The 19,558-nt window shown below is 41.8% G+C and overlaps 2 protein-coding genes across 2 annotated transcripts in view; one reads left to right on the plus strand and one right to left on the minus strand.

Moving 5' to 3' along the window:
• The window catches only part of dars2 (aspartyl-tRNA synthetase 2, mitochondrial), a 54,238-nt gene that overhangs the window by 8,478 nt on the left and 26,202 nt on the right, over nucleotides 1-19,558 (plus strand). Inside the window, exons 5-12 of the mRNA XM_048538984.2 lie at nucleotides 8,341-8,436; nucleotides 10,479-10,602; nucleotides 11,176-11,222; nucleotides 12,107-12,213; nucleotides 14,617-14,686; nucleotides 14,996-15,175; nucleotides 17,306-17,413; nucleotides 18,400-18,462. Of these exons, the coding sequence (XP_048394941.2) occupies nucleotides 8,341-8,436; nucleotides 10,479-10,602; nucleotides 11,176-11,222; nucleotides 12,107-12,213; nucleotides 14,617-14,686; nucleotides 14,996-15,175; nucleotides 17,306-17,413; nucleotides 18,400-18,462 (795 nt within the window). The remainder of the gene's footprint in view (nucleotides 1-8,340; nucleotides 8,437-10,478; nucleotides 10,603-11,175; nucleotides 11,223-12,106; nucleotides 12,214-14,616; nucleotides 14,687-14,995; nucleotides 15,176-17,305; nucleotides 17,414-18,399; nucleotides 18,463-19,558) is intronic.
• Nucleotides 4,091-19,558, minus strand: part of fam20b (FAM20B glycosaminoglycan xylosylkinase) — a 210,825-nt gene continuing 195,357 nt past the window's right edge. Inside the window, exon 9 of the mRNA XM_059647734.1 lies at nucleotides 4,091-4,117. Coding sequence (XP_059503717.1) covers nucleotides 4,106-4,117 — 12 coding nt within the window. The 3' untranslated portion in view covers nucleotides 4,091-4,105. The remainder of the gene's footprint in view (nucleotides 4,118-19,558) is intronic.

The following is a 19,558-nucleotide window of genomic DNA, read 5'->3' on the forward strand; positions in this document are numbered from 1 at the left end:
TAAGCCCTCCAGTCCAGGCAGCATCCTGGTAAACCTCCTCTGAACCCTCTCCAAAGCATCCACATCTTTCCTATAATAGGGCGCCCAGAACTGGACGCAGTATTCCAAGTGCGGTCTAACCAAAGTTTTATAGAGCTGCAACAAGATCTCACGACTCTTAAACTCAATCCCCCTGTTAATGAAAGCCAAAACACCATATGCTTTCTTAACAACCCTGTCCACTTGGGTGGCCATTTTAAGGGATCTATGTATCTGCACACCAAGATCCCTCTGTTCCTCCACGCTGCCAAGAATCCTATCCTTAATCCTGTACTCAGCTTTCAAATTCGACCTTCCAAAATGCATCACCTCGCATTTATCCAGGTTGAACTCCATCTGCCACCTCTCAGCCCATCTCTGCATCCTGTCAATGTCCCGCTGCAGCCTACAACAGCCCTCTACACTGTCAACGACACCTCCGACCTTTGTGTCGTCTACGAACTTGCTGACCCATCCTTCAATTCCCTCGTCCATGTCATTAATAAAAATTACAAACAGTAGAGGCCCAAGGACAGAGCCCTGTGGAACTCCACTCACCACTGACTTCCAGGCAGAATATTTTCCTTCTACTACCACTCGCTGTCTTCTGTTGGCCAGCCAATTCTGTATCCAAGCAGCTAAGTTCCCCTGTATCCCATTCCTCCTGACCTTCTGAATGAGCCTACCATGGGGAACCTTATCAAATGCCTTACTGAAGTCCATATACACCACATCCACAGCTCGACCCTCATCAACCTTTCTAGTCACATCCTCAAAAAATTCGATAAGGTTTGTAAGGCATGACCTACCCCTCACAAAGCCGTGTTGACTGTATTTGATCAAGCCATGCTCTTCCAGATGGTCATAAATCTTATCCCTAAGAATCCTTTCTAACACCTTGCAGACGACAGACGTGAGACTTACCGGTCTATAATTGCCGGGGATTTCCCTATTTCCTTTCTTGAAGAGAGGAATTACATTTGCCTCTCTCCAGTCCTCAGGTACGACTCCAGTGGAGAGCGAGGATGCAAAGATCTTCGCAAGTGGCGAAGCAATTGCATTTCTCGCTTCCCAAAGCAGCCGAGGACAAATCTGATCCGGGCCTGGCGACTTGTCAATCTTGATGTTTGACAAAATTTTCAGCACATCAGCTTCGTCTATCTCTATCCATTCCAGCATGCACACCTGCTCTTCAAAGGTTTCATTCACTACAAAGTTGGTTTCTTTCGTAAAGACAGAAGCAAAAAACTCATTTAGGGCTTCCCCTACCTCCTCAGGCTCCACACACAAGTTCCCTATGCTATCCCTGATCGGCCCTACTCTTTCTTTGACCATTCTCTTATTCCTCACGTAAGTGTAAAATGCCTTTGTGTTTTCCCGGATTCCTTCTGCCAAGCCTTTCTCGTGCCCCCTCCTGGCTCTCCTCAGACCATTTTTGAGCTCCTTCCTTGCCTGCATGTAATCCTCTCTAGCTGAACTTGACCCTAGCTTCCTCCACCTTATGTAAGCTACCTTCTTCCTTTTCACTAGAAGCTCCACCGCTCTCGTCATCCAAGGTTCCTTAATCTTACCCCTTCTTGCCTGTCTCAGAGGGACATATTTACTCATCACTCCCAACAACTGTTCCTTAAACCGTCTCCACATGTCTATAGCTCCCTTACCATGGAACAACTGCTCCCAGTCCATGCTTCCTAACTCATGTCTAATCGCATCATAGTTTCCTCTTCCCCAATTAAATATCCTCCCATTCTGCCTAATCCTCTCCTTCTCCATAGCTATGTAGAATGTGAGGCAGTTATGGTCACTATCACCAAAATGCTCTCCCACCACAAGATCTGATACCTGCCCCGGCTCGTTTCCGAGCACCAAGTCTAGAATGGCCTCTCCCCTCGTCGGCCTGTCAACGTACTGCGTTAGGAAACCCTCCTGAACACACCTTACAAAAACAGCTCCATTCAAATCTTCTGCTCGAAGGAGGTTCCAATCAATATTAGGAAAGTTAAAGTCACCCATTACAACAACCCTACTGCGTGCACACTTTTCCAAAATCTGTCGACCTATGCTTTCTTCGATCTCCCTGCTGCTATTGGGGGGCCTGTAGTAAACCCCTAACGAGGTGACTACTCCCTTGCTGTTCCTAATTTCCACCCACACTGACTCAGTAGGCAGATCTTCCTCGACAAAGGAAGCTTCTGTAGCTGTGATACCCTCTCTGATTAGTAGTGCTACACCCCCTCCTCTTTTTCCCCCCTCCCTATTCTTTTTAAATGTTCTAAACCCTGGAACATCCAGCAACCATTCCTGCCCATGAGAAACCCATGTCTCTGTTATGGCCACAACATCATAGCACCAGGTACTGATCCATGCTCTAAGTTCATCACTTTTATTCCTGATACTCCCTGCATTAAAGCAAACACACTTTAACCGATCCCTTGGTTCCTTCCCAGGAAAATCCTTCCCACTAGCTGGTCTACCTCTTGCTACTGCCTCACCTGCATCAACGCTCACCTCTGGTATACAGCTCAGGTTCCCACCCCCCTGCCATACTAGTTTAAACCCTCTCGAACTACTCGAGCAAACCTTCCACCCAGGACATTGGTCCCCTTCCAGTTCAGATGCAACCCGTCCTTCTTGTACAGGTCCCACCTTCCCCAGAAGGCATCCCAATTGTCAACATATCTGAAGCCCTCCCTCCTACACCAGCTGCGTAGCCACGTGTTCAGCTGCGCCCGCTCCCTGTTCCTCACCTCGCTATCTCGTGGCACCGGTAGTAAACCAGAGAACACTACTCTGTTCGTCCTGCTCTGCAGCTTCCATCCTAACTCCCTGAAATCACTTTTTATATCCTCAAATCTATTTCTGGCTATATCATTTGTGCCAATATGTAACACGATTTCTGGCTGTTCGCCCTCCCCTTTTAGAACTTTATACACCCGATCGGAGACGTCCCGGACCCTGGCACCAGGGAGGCAACATACCTTCCGGGAATCCCGATCTTGCCCACAAAATCTCCTGTCGATTCCCCTAACTATCGAGTCCCCTACCACGAGTACTTTTCTATTCTGCCCCCTTCCCTTCTTTGCCACAGTGTCAGGCTCAGTGCCAGAGAACTGACTACTGTGGATTTCCTCTGGTAGGTCATCCCCCCCAGCAGTATCCAAAACGGTATACTTATTGCTGAGGGGAATGCCCACAGGGGATCTCTGCACTGTCTGTCTGTCCCCTTTCCTCCCCCTAACTGTAACCCATCTATCCTCGTCCTGAGCCTTAGGAGTGACCAACTCCCGATAACTCCTCTCAATTACCCCCTCTGCCTCCCGAATGATCCGTAGTTCATCCAGCTCCAGCTCCATTTCCCTAACACGGTTTTCAAGGAGCTGTAGCTGGGTGCACTTCCCGCAGATGTAGCCAGCGGAGACGTGTGCCACATCTCCCAACTGCCACATTCTGCAGGAGGAGCAAGCAACTGCCCTAGCATCCATACCCCACTTATCTGAACACCCACTCAATACTAAAGCAGAAAGCTTACTTCAAGTAATAATAACAAATTAATAACAAACTTATGTTCAATAGAGAAAGTTTAGAATGAACCTTACCTTATTAACTAGGTTAGAGGAGGAGGGCGGGTGGGAGACACCACAGTTGTAGACTCTCGGGTTTAGCCGCCTTGCTGATATATATGGTCACTGCTTTCCTTCCCGGCTGCCCCTCTGGTCCTCGTCACTTCCTCTGGTGCTCCCGCTCCTTCTCTGAAAGAGGAAAAAAAAACACCGCTGCCCGCTATCGGTAAGTAATTTTAAAAATAAACTGCTTTACCTTAGCTGCAGTCTTCCAGGTCCGTCTTGCCTCCGCTGCTGCTCGCACATCTTCTGAAAATACGGCAATGCACATCAACCTAACATGCCACACCCCACTCCCCCCATCACCCCACTCCATGAGACAAGAGCTGTTGTCCGGTCTGACTTGAGTATTGTTTGTATTAGCTCCCCTACGCTTGCTGCCGCCTGTTTCCAATTACATCACACTTAGATTGGCCTTTGTTGTTCCTGAAGTAATAAGAAGAATGATTTGTCACTGTGCGTAGACTTCATCTGTTGCTCTACAAGGATACCAAAGACAGACAATTTAATATGAGGAAACATAGGCATAAACCCATCTGGTTACCATGACAGATATTTTGAAGTCAAAAATCCCTCCATATCGCCCAAATTGCTGTAACAAATGTGTTATCCATGGTTTTCAAGTTATGTACTCTTTTGGTGTGGGCATCATTTCTTGCTCTGAGTGGTTTAGAGGCTTCTGTTAGTGGTTGTCTGATTTAATTGCTAGGCTGCCCTTGAGCTTTGCTCGCTGCATGATTTTTTTCTTTCCCTTCCCAAATTTCTGGCAATTGCTTCCCAAGCCTATGTTGTAACAGACGAGAGTGCATCTGTTGTTTAATTTTACTGCATATTTTAAATGAAGCAATTGAAAGGCATTCTGTTTCAGAAATGCTGTAGTGTTCATTAGTAAATTATGTTTCTTCAAAACAATTAAAGAAACATGAAAATATCTATGCGGTATATTAAACATATGAACAAAGAAAGAAGGAGCGGTAGTAGGTTATTCAGCCCTGTGGCCCTTTCATGTGTTGCATTGCTTCTTAGCACAGACAAAGAGCCAGACAGTTTGATTTGCTGGTCAGCCGCTCTCCGAAAGGAGGGCTGACATCTTGCCACATGGCATATTGCAATGGCAATCTCACATCTACATCGCGTGCCAGCAGCTTCCGTCGCAAAAATGTTGCATGTGCTGCAAGGAGGTGTCTGAGTTGCAAAGTCACAGGGGAGTGGGCCTTAGTGAAGTCCATGATGGTACCTTTCATTCGGGGAATCCTGGCACAGCAGACTGGGGAGTAAGTAGTGCCTCTGAGATCAATCTAGGGGTTTTGCTGTTTTCAGGCATCCAATTGGAGTGCACTTGGTCTAGGGTTCTATGGGTGTGTAGTTGAGGATGTGTTCACCGTCAGACATGTGTCTCCTTCCAGATCAGTCCAAGGGTTAGCACTAATACTGGGAGACAGGTATGGGTGCTTCTTGTCCCAGACAGTGTGTTTAGGTCATTCAAGTGGGTGGGCCACAATCCATTGTCTCCTTACTAGAAAGTTAAGGAGAGTATGGGGAAAGTGGGCTGCTATTGCAGGAAGGAGATTGGGGAACCAATTCTTGGGAATTGGGGCTGCAGGCGGGGAGGTGTTGGTTGTAAAAGGGACAACTAGACATGAGGGGAGGGTTTGGTAAAGCATGGATGGGAACTGGGTCATGAAAGCATCAGGGTTGGGAGTCAACAACAGGAACAGGCACCTTCTGAGAAATTACAATCTATGAACATACCTAGCATGGTCACGTTATATACCAGAGCTTAGGCGTAAATATGGACAGGCGAAGGCTCATAAAAGCAGCTTGGACAGGTGTACCTGAGATGAGTCAATGTCTATGGAGTTCATAGAAAGCGCTACCAGGAAAGAAATTCAGATGTCCACATTCTCACTGATATGTAAACGTGCAGTCTGGAAATTGCTTTCCATGGAGTACTGGCTGCCTTCCGTTATGCTTGAAATTGCAACTGTTTAATGGGAAAGAAAATATCTGCAACCACAGCTGGAGTGGGCCGGGTAAATGCCTTGACCTGTGAGGGAGATGACTGCAAAACTAAGTGTCATGAGACTCTTCAAAGGGTGACATTCCCTAGATTGGACGCACCTGTGGGCTCCCAATCTGTGGTGATCCTTAATCATTTGCCTGCTCTACACTGAAGCCTTGAAGGTATGCTCAGGTGACCCTGAACTAATTTGTGTCTTATTGGCCCAGACATGCTGAGTGTATCCTTGTGAGAGGCAAGTGCACCCTCCTTTGCTTGAACTTTCCCAGATGTGAAGATAACAGGCAATAGGAACTTAGGAATTAGAAATTGGAGTAGGTAATTAAGCCCTTCGAGTTTGCTACGCCATTTAACATGATTATGGCTGATCTTATCATGATCTCAACTCCACTTTCCTGCCTGCTCCCCGTAACCTTTTGTTCCACTTTTCATCGGAAAATATTTTTTTATTTCTGGAATAAGTTTATAAGAGTCTGCCTCCACTGCACACTCTGGCAGTATTCACAACCCTCGGAGAAGTATTTTCTTTTCCTCTTACTTTATATCTAAACCATCTTGTTTGAGACCCAATCACAAGTAAGAGCATCTGTTCCACGTCCACCTTATCAATCCTCTTCAGCATTTTACATACTTCAATGAGATCCCTCCAGTAAGTACAAGCCCAGGCTATTCAACTGCTCCTTGCATGACAACCGTTTCATACCTGGAATCAACCTTGTGAACCTTCTCTAAACTATGTCCAGTAGCCACCACATTCCTCCCTCAAGTAAGGCGACCAGAAATGGACGCATTGTTCCAGATGTTTCACCAACATCAATTGGTTTGAGGTCAAAGTGGTCTGCCACCAGTATCGCCTTGCTTTGCTGTTGAGAATCAATACCAAGCGATGGAGAGCAGGTTGGTGCATATGTAGCAGACCCTGATACTGCTGGATGTGGCTCTTCATGGCAATTACATCCTCTTCATGCAGGCACCAGATGACTGCATGCTTGCAGCAGCTGGGTCCCTATATCTTTGCTGTAATCCTGTAGCCTCCTGGGTTCTGAGTCCTGTTGACTTCTGTATAGCTGCCTGGTGCTCCTGTGTCCGCTTGTGCATGTTCACAAAGTCCCCAGTTGCCAACACCACAGGTCATTTTGTCCAGTTGCCAACACCACAGGTCATTTTGTGCTTGTGGCTGAGCAGGTGGCTGGTCTCCGACAGTCATCCGAATGTGAGAGACCTGGGGTATTTCTTCCTTGGCCACCTCTAGAGATGTGGCAATATTATGCTCATCAGCATGTGCTCCCAATTCTAATCTAGCTAAGGTGCCAGTATTACAACTGGAGGTGAGTGCAGGAGGCAGCACTGCTGATGCTCCCTCTGAGCCTCTAAACTCTTCCACTGACAGATACTGAAAGCCATTTCTTATGGTGTGGTCCATTTGACCACAAAGTTGGTGAACACCCCAATTGTACCTGCAAGGCACAAAAGAGGGAAGGCATCATAGTCAAGAATAAAGTTGTGCAATGAACAACACCGACAGTGAGGTTGACATGGGAGTTGCACTGGAATGAAGAATGGTATTCGGTTGGCAGGACAATTTAGATGTCTTGGTACCACCACTGGAGCAGTCTTGGTCTTCTTCTGCAAGGGCAGAATTCTCCACTTAGGGATGGTGAGGAGCCTAATGTCTGGCACCCCACTGTCCATTTGACATCTTTATGCCCTATTGTGGGCAGTTTTCTCCTTGAATGAAATAAAGGGAGGCATTGAGAGCAATGTAAATGGGGATGGGACTCTGCTGTTTGTCCTGGAGTAGTGGACAGCGTTGGTCTGGGTGAATGAGTAGGCGGCACTGAGGGCAGGCAGTGTTTTGTAGTGTGGGAGATGGTTGTTGAGTGGGTGAGGGAAGATGTGACAGAACATTAACCTTGGTGGGAAGTGGGGCAATAGCAAGCATAGAGTGAGTCTAAGGTAGGAGAGAGCTTAGCCTGGTGGAATGGAGAACATTATTGACCTTTTTATCTGACCTTTGGGAATTCCTTTGGACAGTTGAGACTGCACTGTGGGTGATAACCTTGGAGCAGATTAACAGGGTCAGTGGACTGCCTCCTCTACATCACCCTATCAACCTGATCCCTGTCTGCCAAGTGGTGTGCCAGGTTTCCTTTGTCTGCCATACCTGAGGAAAATGTCAGGAACAGGGCAGCTTCAGAATACCAGTGCTTGTCTGGGTGCGTAACAATGTTTTAAAGATGTGGACACTAGGTGTGCTGGTCCTTTCCGGGATATCCGCTATTTGGTGAGCTCTTTCAGCTACGGTCTGTGGTAGATTCGGGCTAGCATTGAAAAAGAAAGGTGCCATAAGGACTTTGATAGGTTGCTAATGGGTCAAGTTTGGAATGATACGATGAGGAATCTTGCAAGGCCTTACAGACAGAAACCCTGTATAAAATTCTCAAAACTGACATTCAAAATATTGTAAGATTCAGCTCCTTGACTTTGTGTGATTATACTGTATGGAAGTGTCAGCCTACATAATATTGTCCATACAAGTGCTGTAAACATTGGGTCATTTAGAGTCACTTTTTTGTTTGTTTCTCTCTTGTACTGAGAATTTACTACTTGTACTGGTTTCAGTGTGGTTTTGTCCTGATGGTGTGAAATCTGATATGACCCATTCCTTTTTTTATATTTTAGGAGATGCCAACAGGAAAAGTTGAAGTGCGAGTGCAGCATGCTGAAATTCTGAACAGATGTAGGAAGCTGCCTTTTGAAATCAAGGAGCTTGTAAAGGTAAGATTTGGAGCTAAAATGCAAAGTTAGTTGCTTTGGCCTACTTTCTTGATCCTCATAAGTATAGTACATTCTCATCTTACTGGACTGTCAAGATACTCTGACAGATCTAAGGTTTTCAAGTCTGACATTGTAAATGTATACAAGATTTGGATAGAAGTGCACTGGAATGTCCTTTATCCTCCTGTCCACATCGATCTGGTATGGATTTTGGTCTGAAATTTTAATTGTTTGATAGTAAGAAGTATTGAATTCCAGTTATTTTCCTGTTCGTTTTTTTCCTGGCTTGAAAATATTGACTTATATTGGCTTATGGTACCAATCATATTAACACCTATCCAGTAGATCTCAATGTAAGAGGAATGGCAGTGAGTATATCAGGCCTCACACCTGTCTCAAACACCCTGACAGATGCAACCTTTAAAGTGGGTCACCAGACTGCGACCAACATAGAAACCTGATCCAACCTGTCCCGTCCCTAGTCAAAAGCATGGAAGTCAGTTGTCGAGCTCCAGTTTCTGCCCAGGTTGAGATGAGTTAACTGGTCATTAGCCAAATATTGTGGTTGCGATCTTTCAGACAGCATGTTCATCTATCCCTTCTTTACTCGTAAATAGATTGTTCTAAAGGATGATCCCTACTGCAAGACAACCACAACCTAGTCAGCTACTTGTAATTTGGTTGTGCATCCTAACTTTTCTCTGTCGGTAAAATGCCCACTTTTCACAAAGAATTACTTAACTGTCATAGAAAAGAACCGACTAAAATCTTGTTGATTGTGCACAACATTATTTACTTAATTCTCTTATAACTGTAAATTTTAAATGGGTCTACTAAAAAGTTTTTCCAACCTACTCCTGCAGTTTTTTTCTCTTCTGCTCAAATTTTCTGAAGGCGGTGACATCTACAGGCTGGAAGTAACCAATACTAGTTTTTGTCCTATGAGCTTGGACAGTGAATGTTAATATCCTTTTTGATCCTGGGAGCCATCACATTCTATCCTGGTTGTGTTTTCATCTGGTAAATTCCAACTGTGAAGCTCCAGACAGCAGCTATTCTCCTAATCCAGAATCAATTGACCAATTGTTGTCCCTTCAACTGCGATCCATACTGAGATAACTCAGCTGAGGATGGGAGTCACTTCCAGACAGTAAGGCTCAATACCATAAAGCACTGACCCGTTGTAAGCGACAGCACTGAAGAGCTTTCTAAAGTAGATTTGTTGTACTTGGTGCCTTAAAATTAGATACAAAACTGACTGACTCTACTATAACTCAAGGTTTTTGGTATTTCGGATAGATTGCTAATATGTGACAGAAAAGCATTGCTGAAACTGAAAAGAAGACTTGTTTTATAGTGCAGAAACTTGGGCGACATCAAGCACAGAAGAACAATGGATACTAATAAGATGTGTATATTGGGATAGATGACGGTGTATTGAAAATGGTTAAATTTAGATGGTTGGTGAGTATTGTGGAAGCATTGAAGAAAGTATTTGAGAAGAAATTAAAATGGTGTGATCATTTGAGGATAGAGAGAGGAAATTTGTCTGCTGAAACAGAAGATGGAGATGGGGTTGCTAGGATGAAGAAGAGGAGGAGGACCAAAGATGGAAAGTTGCATTGGTGAGAGATATATTGCGGGGTTAGAAAGGAATAAGTGACTGACAGGAGGAGATGGCAGAAGGGTGATCAACCAGTCTTGTAGTGACCGCAAGTGAAATGGAAGATTGTGAAAAAAGAGGATAGTACTATCAAGTTATTAATAACTTATTTATCTTCTGCAAAAAGAAGCAGAGAACATAAGAAATGTTTGTACTGAACTGAGTTGTTAAGATATAGGATTCTATGCCTGAAAGGGTATATTATGCATGAAAGGAGAAGTGATTCTGGCTATTGGGCCAGTTTCATCACTTTCAAGGAACGCACACACACTAACTGGTCCTTCTGCGCTATAACAGTTACATTTTAATTTTTATTTCATGACACTTTCTGGCATATCAGGCTATATTTCTGACATTTTGAATTTCTACTTTCCTGTAGAAATCAGAAGCATTGCGCATGCAGTACCGCTACCTGGATCTGAGGAGTTCCCAGATGCAGTATAGCTTGCGACTGCGGTCCCAGATGGTAATGAAGATGAGAGAGTATCTCTGTAATTTACATGGTAAGAGATAAAAGCAAATATTGTGGATGCTGGAAATTTGATTTAAAAGCAGAAAATGCTGGAGAAACTGGGCAAGTTTCTCAGTGTATATGGAGAGAGAAACAGTAAACATTTGTATCTATTATGAAGAAGAAAAACAGCAGCATCAGCAGAATGCAGAAACAAACGCAGATTTTGAGAAAGTGACATTTAAAGTAAATACAAGTAAGATGACATCTTATGATAGAGTTAACAGGCAAGTCACATGATAGATTCAACACCAACTACTTCTAATCTAAATCAGATCTTATAATTGAGTCTAAATTCTGGTAATGTCTGCTACCCATCTAATCACAGAGGCATGGCAGGCCATTTTAATTCTGTCAGCTCCGCATCCTGTGTCGTGAATCACTACTGTTAAGTGAATCTGCCAATTGTGGCCTGTTTATACAAGCTGATCCAATAAGAATCACGGATTTGATTAGTTCATTTTTTTCAACAAAGCTGAGTATAACTGTATTGTTCACAAAGTGATAGGAGGAATGAAACTGCCCTGAATGAAATTGTGATTTTTTTTTTGTGTTTTATCTCCAGGTTTTGTAGATGTGGAGACTCCAACGTTATTTAAGAAAACCCCTGGTGTAAGTGATGCAAATTATTTCTTCCTTCCTTCAACTCTCATGCAGTGTGTTTTCTTGTCTTTATCATTTTCCCACATAGGCTGATATTACATTTGCATGCATATGACATTCTTTATTTGGTTACAGCACTTTTTTCTTTGAGAATTCCGGGGTTGCTTTCTTCTAAATTTCCTTGCCCTTTGCAATTCCCTGAAACATGAAGACTGACTTTTCATTATCACACTCTACAAAGTACAGTTTCCAGCAATGCAACTATTAAACTCATAGGTTGAAAATGATAAATGCCATGTCACTTTTAATCTAGGAGGAAAGAAAAGGTTGAGGTGGAGAAAAATCATGAACTTATTTGACTGGAATATTTGAAACTTGCCTTATTTGGATGGAATAGACAATCTACTCTCTGTTCCACGGTTTGATGACAAAATGACTTTGTGCTGCAATGCCAACAATCTCACAAGATAAACAAGCAGAGATTTTTGTTTGAAAGAACCTTATCTCTTCTCCTCAGCTCATGGTAAAAACAGGTGGATGATTATGGAAGTCTAGAGTATAGAGAACATACGTTAAATGTTTCTTTAAAAAATCTTTCATAAAATTCATTATTAAATTTGTGCATGGACCTTGGCAAAACAATTTATTTTGGAAATTTGAACTTAAGATGGTTCAGTTAATTTTTTTGAAATCCAGTTTGGCAACTTCCTTTCCTCAGACTATCTGTCAAGTTCTCTCTTTTGCAACATTTTAGTTGTTTGCCTTACAAAGATGGAGACTTGTGATAAACAATATGGCCTTTGATTCTACTATGATTTGTACACATACGGTACCCTATCATTAAGTGTGGAATATGAACTTTCTTCAGTTTTACCTTGTTACTTGGTCTGCAGGGAGCCAAGGAATTTGTGGTACCCTCAAGGGAGCCAGGGAAGTTTTACTGCCTCCCACAGAGCCCTCAACAATTTAAGCAGCTGTTGATGATAGGGGGACTGGACAGGTAAGCCCCTATGCTGCCTGTAGTAGACTTTAAAGTATTGATGTGACCTCGAGACTAACTGCAAGGAGATTTAAAACTGCCTTGCAAACCTAATTACTGAGTGTGTCCCTAAAGTTTTATTACTAACACTTGTTCTGAACAAATTCTGTAAACATATTTTTCAGTCTTTAATAATTAATAGTTTGTGTCAGCCGGATGCCACAATTTCTGTCACAAAAGGTCAGAATGGAGTTTGTCTATCCTTTTCTACCCCATTTTAGCTGAGTAAGATCATATACAAAAGATTGAGATTAGAGAGGGTCAGGTATCATTCTAAAGCCAAAAGTGAAAAGTTTCTCAACTATCAATTAGTTGCACACTAATTTTTTACACAACTTTATAGCCGTCTGCTCAAGTTGGAATAGAAATAATCCAGCCAGTTAACTATGGGAGAGTAAAGAAAACACACAACCTAAGTAATAAGCATAGAAAATCGATAATAGCATGTGCATAATATTTTCCTCGAATTTCTAATAATGAATATTATTAATTCAGAGAGCAAATATGATTGGTGAATTGTGCTGTATTTTTTGATATTCTCTTGTGGGTCGATGGATGGCCACCATTTATTATCTGTCCCTAGTTACCCTTGAGAAAGTGGTGGTGAGTTGCCTTCTTGAACTGCTGCAGTTATATGCTGTGGGTAGACCTACAATGCTGTTAGGGAGGGAGTTCCAGGATTTTTAACCAGCAACAGTGAAGTGACAGTGATACAAGTCAGGTTAGTGAGTGGCTTGGAGGGGAACTTGCAGGTGGTGGTATTTCTGCTTGAATTCTCAGTAAATGTTTCTGGCACATGTTGGAGCTTTTTGCTTGTGTTCACAGAAAATGGATTTTCTGTTAGCAGATCTATATCTTATAATTCTGAAACTCAACATGCAGAATATGACAGGGTGCATGATTAATAGTCATCTAAGGATTGTGGTTTTTGCATGAATGAATAATAAAAAAAAATTGACACATACCTCACAGATTGAAAACTTTAATGTGTGACATTTTGGAGTAAGTGACAAATGCATGTTGAAAAAAATGAGGGCATCACTGGCTAGGCTAGCATTTATTGCCCAACTACAATTGCCTGGGGAGCAGTTGAGAGTCAACCACATTGTGGTGGGTCTGGAGTCGCTTGTAGGCCAGACCAGGTAAGGATGGCAGTTTCCTGTCCCTAAATGACATTAGTGAACCAGATGGGTTTTTCCAACAATGAACAACAGATTCATGTTCATCGTTAGACTCTTAATTCCAGATTTTTTAATTGAATTCAAATTCCACCATTTGCCTTGGTGGGATTTGAACCTATGTCTCCGGATTAACGATTCTGCAATAATACCACTAGGCCTTCAGCTCCCTTAATAGCATGGGCACAGTGCAGCCTCTGTCAGAACCTGGTGATTGACTGCAACTTCAGGATTTCAGCATTAATCTAAACATATCCAATATCCTGAAATTGTGGTTAGTTGTGGAATGCTACTGATTGCTGAATGCTGACAGTCTGCTATCAGATCTAACCACTGCAATGATTTGGTTATTATTGATCAGTTTCAAACACTTGATTTATGTTCGGGAACATTGTGGAGGAGGAAGTAGAATGTGCATCTGAACAGAACCAGTGTGAATTTGATTCTCTGGTTCTGTGTAAAGTAAACCTCAGAAAAGTTGCAGTCGTCAACTTGGGATAATCCCAACTCTTTACCATAAAACTGACTAACTCATCTGAATGTTTCAGAGATAGTAGGAACTGCAGATGCTGGAGAATCTGAGATAACTAGGTGAGAATCTGAGATAACTAGGTGTAGCGCTGGATGAACACAGCAGGCCAAGCAGCATCAGAACAGCAGGAAGGCTGATGTTTTGGACCTAGACCCTTCTTCAGAAACGTCGTCTTTCCAGCTCCTGTGATGCTGCTTGGCCTGCCGTGTTCATCCAGCTCAATACCTTGTCAACTCATCTGAATGTTTTGCTGATTAATGGCATCTGCTGGGCAAGTGGTTTGTTCTTGCTTCAATCTGTGCAGGAACTATTACTTTCGCTTCTTCCACATTCCTCTATACAGAAGAGCAGTTGTCAAGAACCAGGATATGAGATATGCAGTAAATATAAAAATTCATCAAATACCATTGTACTTGTTGTCAGTATTCATCTGCTCACCAGATTAAAAACAACTGTATTTGTGGCTGTTGGATATTCAAATGTCAAACTTCCTCCTTCATGAACAAAATGATTGGCCAGATGACTGGCAGTAAGCATTGCTCTTCACTTTACTTCAGTTTTTGTGTGTGTGTGTGTGTGTGTGGGTATTAATATTGTAAATATATAAAATTAGGTTCACTTTGTGCTGAATCACCTGCAACGGTATCTCTGCAGGTACTTCCAAGTGGCTCGCTGTTATAGAGATGAGGGTTCAAAGCCCGACCGGCAACCTGAGTTTACCCAGGTGAGCTGTGGTGAGTTTAGAATTTAAAGCAAAGATGGGACACAATTTTTAAAAAATCATTTGTATTGTGGGCATGAGTAACATGTTAGTCTAGGTGCTGACGAACTGTTCCAGTAAAATAGTGAATATAAACATTAAAACTCAGCAGTTTATCTGATTCTTTTTATGCAATCACAGCTGAAAATAAATACTATTGGCATGAGTATTCTTGCTTTTTTATCTTAATGTTAACTAATGATAGTATAGTTTGAACAATTGTCATTGATTGACAATTGACAACCGTCATTGATCTCCTTGCATGTATTTTAGATCGACATTGAGATGTCCTTTGTAGATCAAGCAGGAATACGGAAGCTGATTGAAGGGCTGATAGTGTATTCCTGGCCAGAGGAAAAAGGAAATATTGACACACCTTTCCCATCAATGACTTATGCAGATGCCATGGACAGTTATGGCGTTGACAAACCCGATACTCGTTTTGGAATGAAGGTGAGGATGACATGTATACTTTTAAACTATCTTTAGAAACTAGTTACCCTGAAATGCATTTTGAGTTTAAATCACTGGGTCAGATGCCGTGGAACAGAATGTTTCTCTATGGCAAGACTTGGAAAAGAGCCGTGTCACACCACACTCTTGTAGCTTCTGAGACTTTCAACAACAAATTACATGCATACAGTGCTTTTAAGGTTGTAAAACATTGCAGTGAGCTTATTTAATCAAACAATATTTAATATAATCAAGTCACATGAGAGCATATTAGGACAAGTACAAGCAACATTGTAAAGAAGGAGAAAAGAGTGCAGAGATTTAAGAAAGGAATTCCATACCTTGGTGTATAGGCAGCTGAAGACATGACTGTCAAAAGTGGAGCAATTAAAATTAGCAATGTACAAGAGACCAGAAATGGAGGAATAAAGTAATCCTGGAGGATGTGAAAACTGTAAGAGGTTAAAGAGGGGCAAAAGTAAGAATTTTAAACATGAAATGTTGCCAAACCAGGAGTTACTGTAGAACATAGACATACGAACAATGGTTGAGTGGAATTTGATGAGAGTTAAATTATGGTCAACAAGATTTTTGATGAGCCAAAGTTTATTGAGGGTGGGAGGGTCATTGTCAGAGCACTGGATTAATAATGTAGAGGAGCTAAGATGTAGGTGGGGATGTTGGCAGCACATGAGCAACAGCATGGTTGCAGACAGCCACGAAGGTGATAAATGGTCTTGATAATGGAGATAAATGGAATCGAATCTGTAAAGTTTACACTTCACTGGGTTTCACGCTGGAAATTAAGTCCCACTATTCCCAAAGTTGTCACAGAAGTTAAAAGATTTTAAAAAGTTTGGAAAATTCCCAATTTACTTCTCTTTAGACACAGGTTAACGGAAAGCTTGGGCTAGTTTTCTCTACTTAATAAAAATTCTTATTTATTGCAAATAAACAGATTCTAACTATGGATAAATAATTATGAACAGTCAGCAAATAATTCTACTGGTTAAAACTGTAGCCTACTTATAAATTCCACCTCTACGCACATCCAGACAGAAACAAAACAAAATAGGAGTGTTATAGGAAGATAGAATGGTTCGAAAGGCAATTCATTGGTTGCTGTCCATGGTAAGCTAGGGTGATCCTTTTGCTGGTCAGAGTACAACTTCTCAATCTCCTTTTCCAGATGTTTTCACATGTCTGCAGGAGGCACAGTGACTGGCTCATACTTATAAAGGTCTCTCACATTAATTAAAAGGCACAGCTTGCAACTGAGGAGTGGAAATAAACTGGCTGTCTTCAGCTTGAGATAACACAGTGTGAAGCGAGAGGAACACAGCAGTTCAGGCAACATCAGAGGAGTAGGAAATCTGACATTTCGGGTTGGGAGCCTTCTTCAAAAGAGTACCGACCCAAAATGTCAGCTTTCCTGCTCCTCTGATGCTGCCTGGCCTGCTGTGTTCCTCCAGCTACACACTCTGTTATCTCTGACTCCAGCATTGGCAATTCTTACTATCTTCAGCTTGAATTGCTTTCTACTGCAGAACAAAATCGCCTCTTCCAGAGATCTGATAGCTTCTGGCCCAAACATTCATACCCCTTTGTGAGCCAAGGGCATGCAAGAGGTCTTTGTCATTGATAACTGGTCACTATGTCATAGACCAGTCAGCTACATGTTGACACTCAATTCTCCATTCATGCATGTACGCCTGGCTCCGGTTTGTCTGTAACTGGCTTTCCCCACTGCTTGAATGAACAGATATTTAAACAGCACTTGCAATGATTGTCAGATAACTTTTTTTTAAGAATGCAGCAGTTCTTGACTTCTAAAACAGTTCTTAGCCTATTTCAGTTCACAGTCCGAAATACAGAGCAATTTAAAAAGTACTGTATTTATAATCAATTGCACTACATTGTTGATGGTTGGGTTTATCGTGACCAGGTTTTTTAAATCTCTTATACAAAATAACACAAATACCAGTTGATCTGGAGGAAAATAGAAAATCTTGATTCTGTGAAATCTTTTCTGATTTGTGTTTGAACTATTCTAGGTAAACATTAAAGAAGTTTGAAAATCCTTTTGTACTGTTCACTGCTCTTCTAACCTATATTTGTAAAAATAAACAGATCGTTGATGTTAGTGAAGTGTTCAGAAATACAGATATTTCCTTCTTGCGTAATGCATTATCCTGTCCACATGGTGTCATTCAGATGATCGTAGTTGCTGATGGAGTGGTAAGTGTAACCAAATGAAGATTAGCTCAAAGGCTGTGTGACATAATGTCCAGTGCCTAATTTAGTGGAAAAAAAATCATTGCTCCATAACATTCAGTACATGATTTCTCACAACTATATTTTGATCTCTGTGGGGTGGTAAGTAGTGAGGAGGACAGCCTTCAATTTGTTCAGTAGGATATAGACAGGCTGGTCAGATGGGCTGATGAGTGGTAAATGAAATTCAGTTGGATAAATGAGTTGATATATTTGGGTAAGACAAACCAGGCAAGGGAATACATGATCAGCTGTAGAACCTTGGGAAGCATTGAGAATCACAAGGGTCTTGTTGTGCATGTACACCGGTCCCTTAAGTTATCAGGACAAGTGGATAAAGTGGATTAAGAAAGCATATGGTATGCTTGCCTTTATTAGCTGAGGCATAGAGTTTAACATAAGGGGGGTTATGCTGGAACGGTATAAGACTTCATTAGGCCACAGCTAGAATATTGTGCGTGCGCAGTTCTAGAATCTACATTATATAAGGAATGTGATAGCACTGGAGCGGGTGCAGAGGAGATTTTCTAGGATGTTGTCTGGGCTGCAGAATTTCAGTTATGAAGGGAGATCAGACAGAATGTGATTGTTCTCCTTAAAGAAGATGAGATTAAGAGGGCATGTAATTGAGATGTATAAGATTATGTGAGTCATAGATAGGATAGACAGGAAAAAGCTCTCTTCCCTTAATACAGAAATCAGTGACCAGGGGCGTAGATTTAAGATAAGGGTCAAAAGATTTAGAGGAGAAGTACGGAAAAACATTTTCACTGAGGGTGTGGTAGGAAGCTGGAACCCACTACCTGTAAGCGTGGTGGAGGCAGACATTTGCGAATATGTACTTGCGATACCAAAACATCCAAGACTGGTGCAGATGCAATAGGCTGAAACTCATTTTTCTGTGCTGTACATCTCTATAATATTAAAATATTTCCATTCTTTACTTTCAGAAACATTTTAAAAAGAGGGATTTTGAATACCTCACTCAGTTGGCAAAATTTCAGTTTAATCAGGTAAGATAGTGAACAAAAGAAATGCATTTATCTTGATACCTGGAGGCTTTTCCTTTTCCCAGATCAGGAGTAACTGTGTTGACACCAGTTAGTCTTTAAGTAAAATCCAGGGATGAAAGCAATCAGGATGTAATGCTTTTCTACAGTTCATCAATCTAATTACTCATACTACTTCATGATGTTTGCTACCTTCCAGACCAGAGCCTATACTGTCTCAGGAATGGAACTGAGCAACAGTTCCAATTCAAAACACTGGAAGTTCAAACTCCCAATCTTAAATCAAATCAGCTGAACTCTTTGATTACAGTAAATTCCTTGAGTGGATAATTATACAAAAAAATGATCTGACAATTCAGATGGCATAATTCAACTTTGTTAGGCATTCATGGGACAGGCTGTGAGAATAAAGAAGGCTTTCCCGGAGAGGTGGCTAAATTAATGCACGCCATGCCTTAGATGATGTCAGAGTAGTGCCGTGTGTAACATTTCCCAGTGACCTCCCCAGAAATGTGCATATAATCAATTAATTACTTTTAGTCATAGATATCTGAAAGGTACAGCGATAAGTAGAGTAGGGAGATCACAAAGTGCAAAATAATTTAAATGAGATAGATGAGGAACAAAAGGATCTGAGAATACAAGTATGGCACTGAAATTAGGAACTCATTACTCAGACCATTATAAGAGCAAACCAGACTCTAGCATTTTTGGTAAACCTGTATCACGCCTGAGTTAGATCGCACTAGAACTATTCAGTTCTGATTTGCCTTACTAAGAAAAAGGATGTAGAAGTACTAGAGAGGGTACAAAAAAAATTTCCAAGGACGATACTAGAAATTCCTTTTAGAACGTGAACGTACTGGTTCTGTTTTTTTTTGCTTGGAAAGAAAAGGCTGAGGAATGACTGAAAAAGCATTCAAAATAATAAAAGTTTTTCATACAGAGAGACTGTTTCCGGTCATGGTAAAGTGCAAAACTAACAGCCATTAATGTGAGATAGGAAGTTCAGAAAAAACTTTTTACTTAGGCAGTGGTGAAAATGTGGAACTCACTCAGAGGAAGCAGCTCATATGATTGTTATAGGTATGCTAAGGGA

This window comes from Stegostoma tigrinum, chromosome 8 (assembly GCF_030684315.1).
Source record: "Stegostoma tigrinum isolate sSteTig4 chromosome 8, sSteTig4.hap1, whole genome shotgun sequence".
Lineage (NCBI taxonomy): Eukaryota > Metazoa > Chordata > Chondrichthyes > Orectolobiformes > Stegostomatidae > Stegostoma > Stegostoma tigrinum.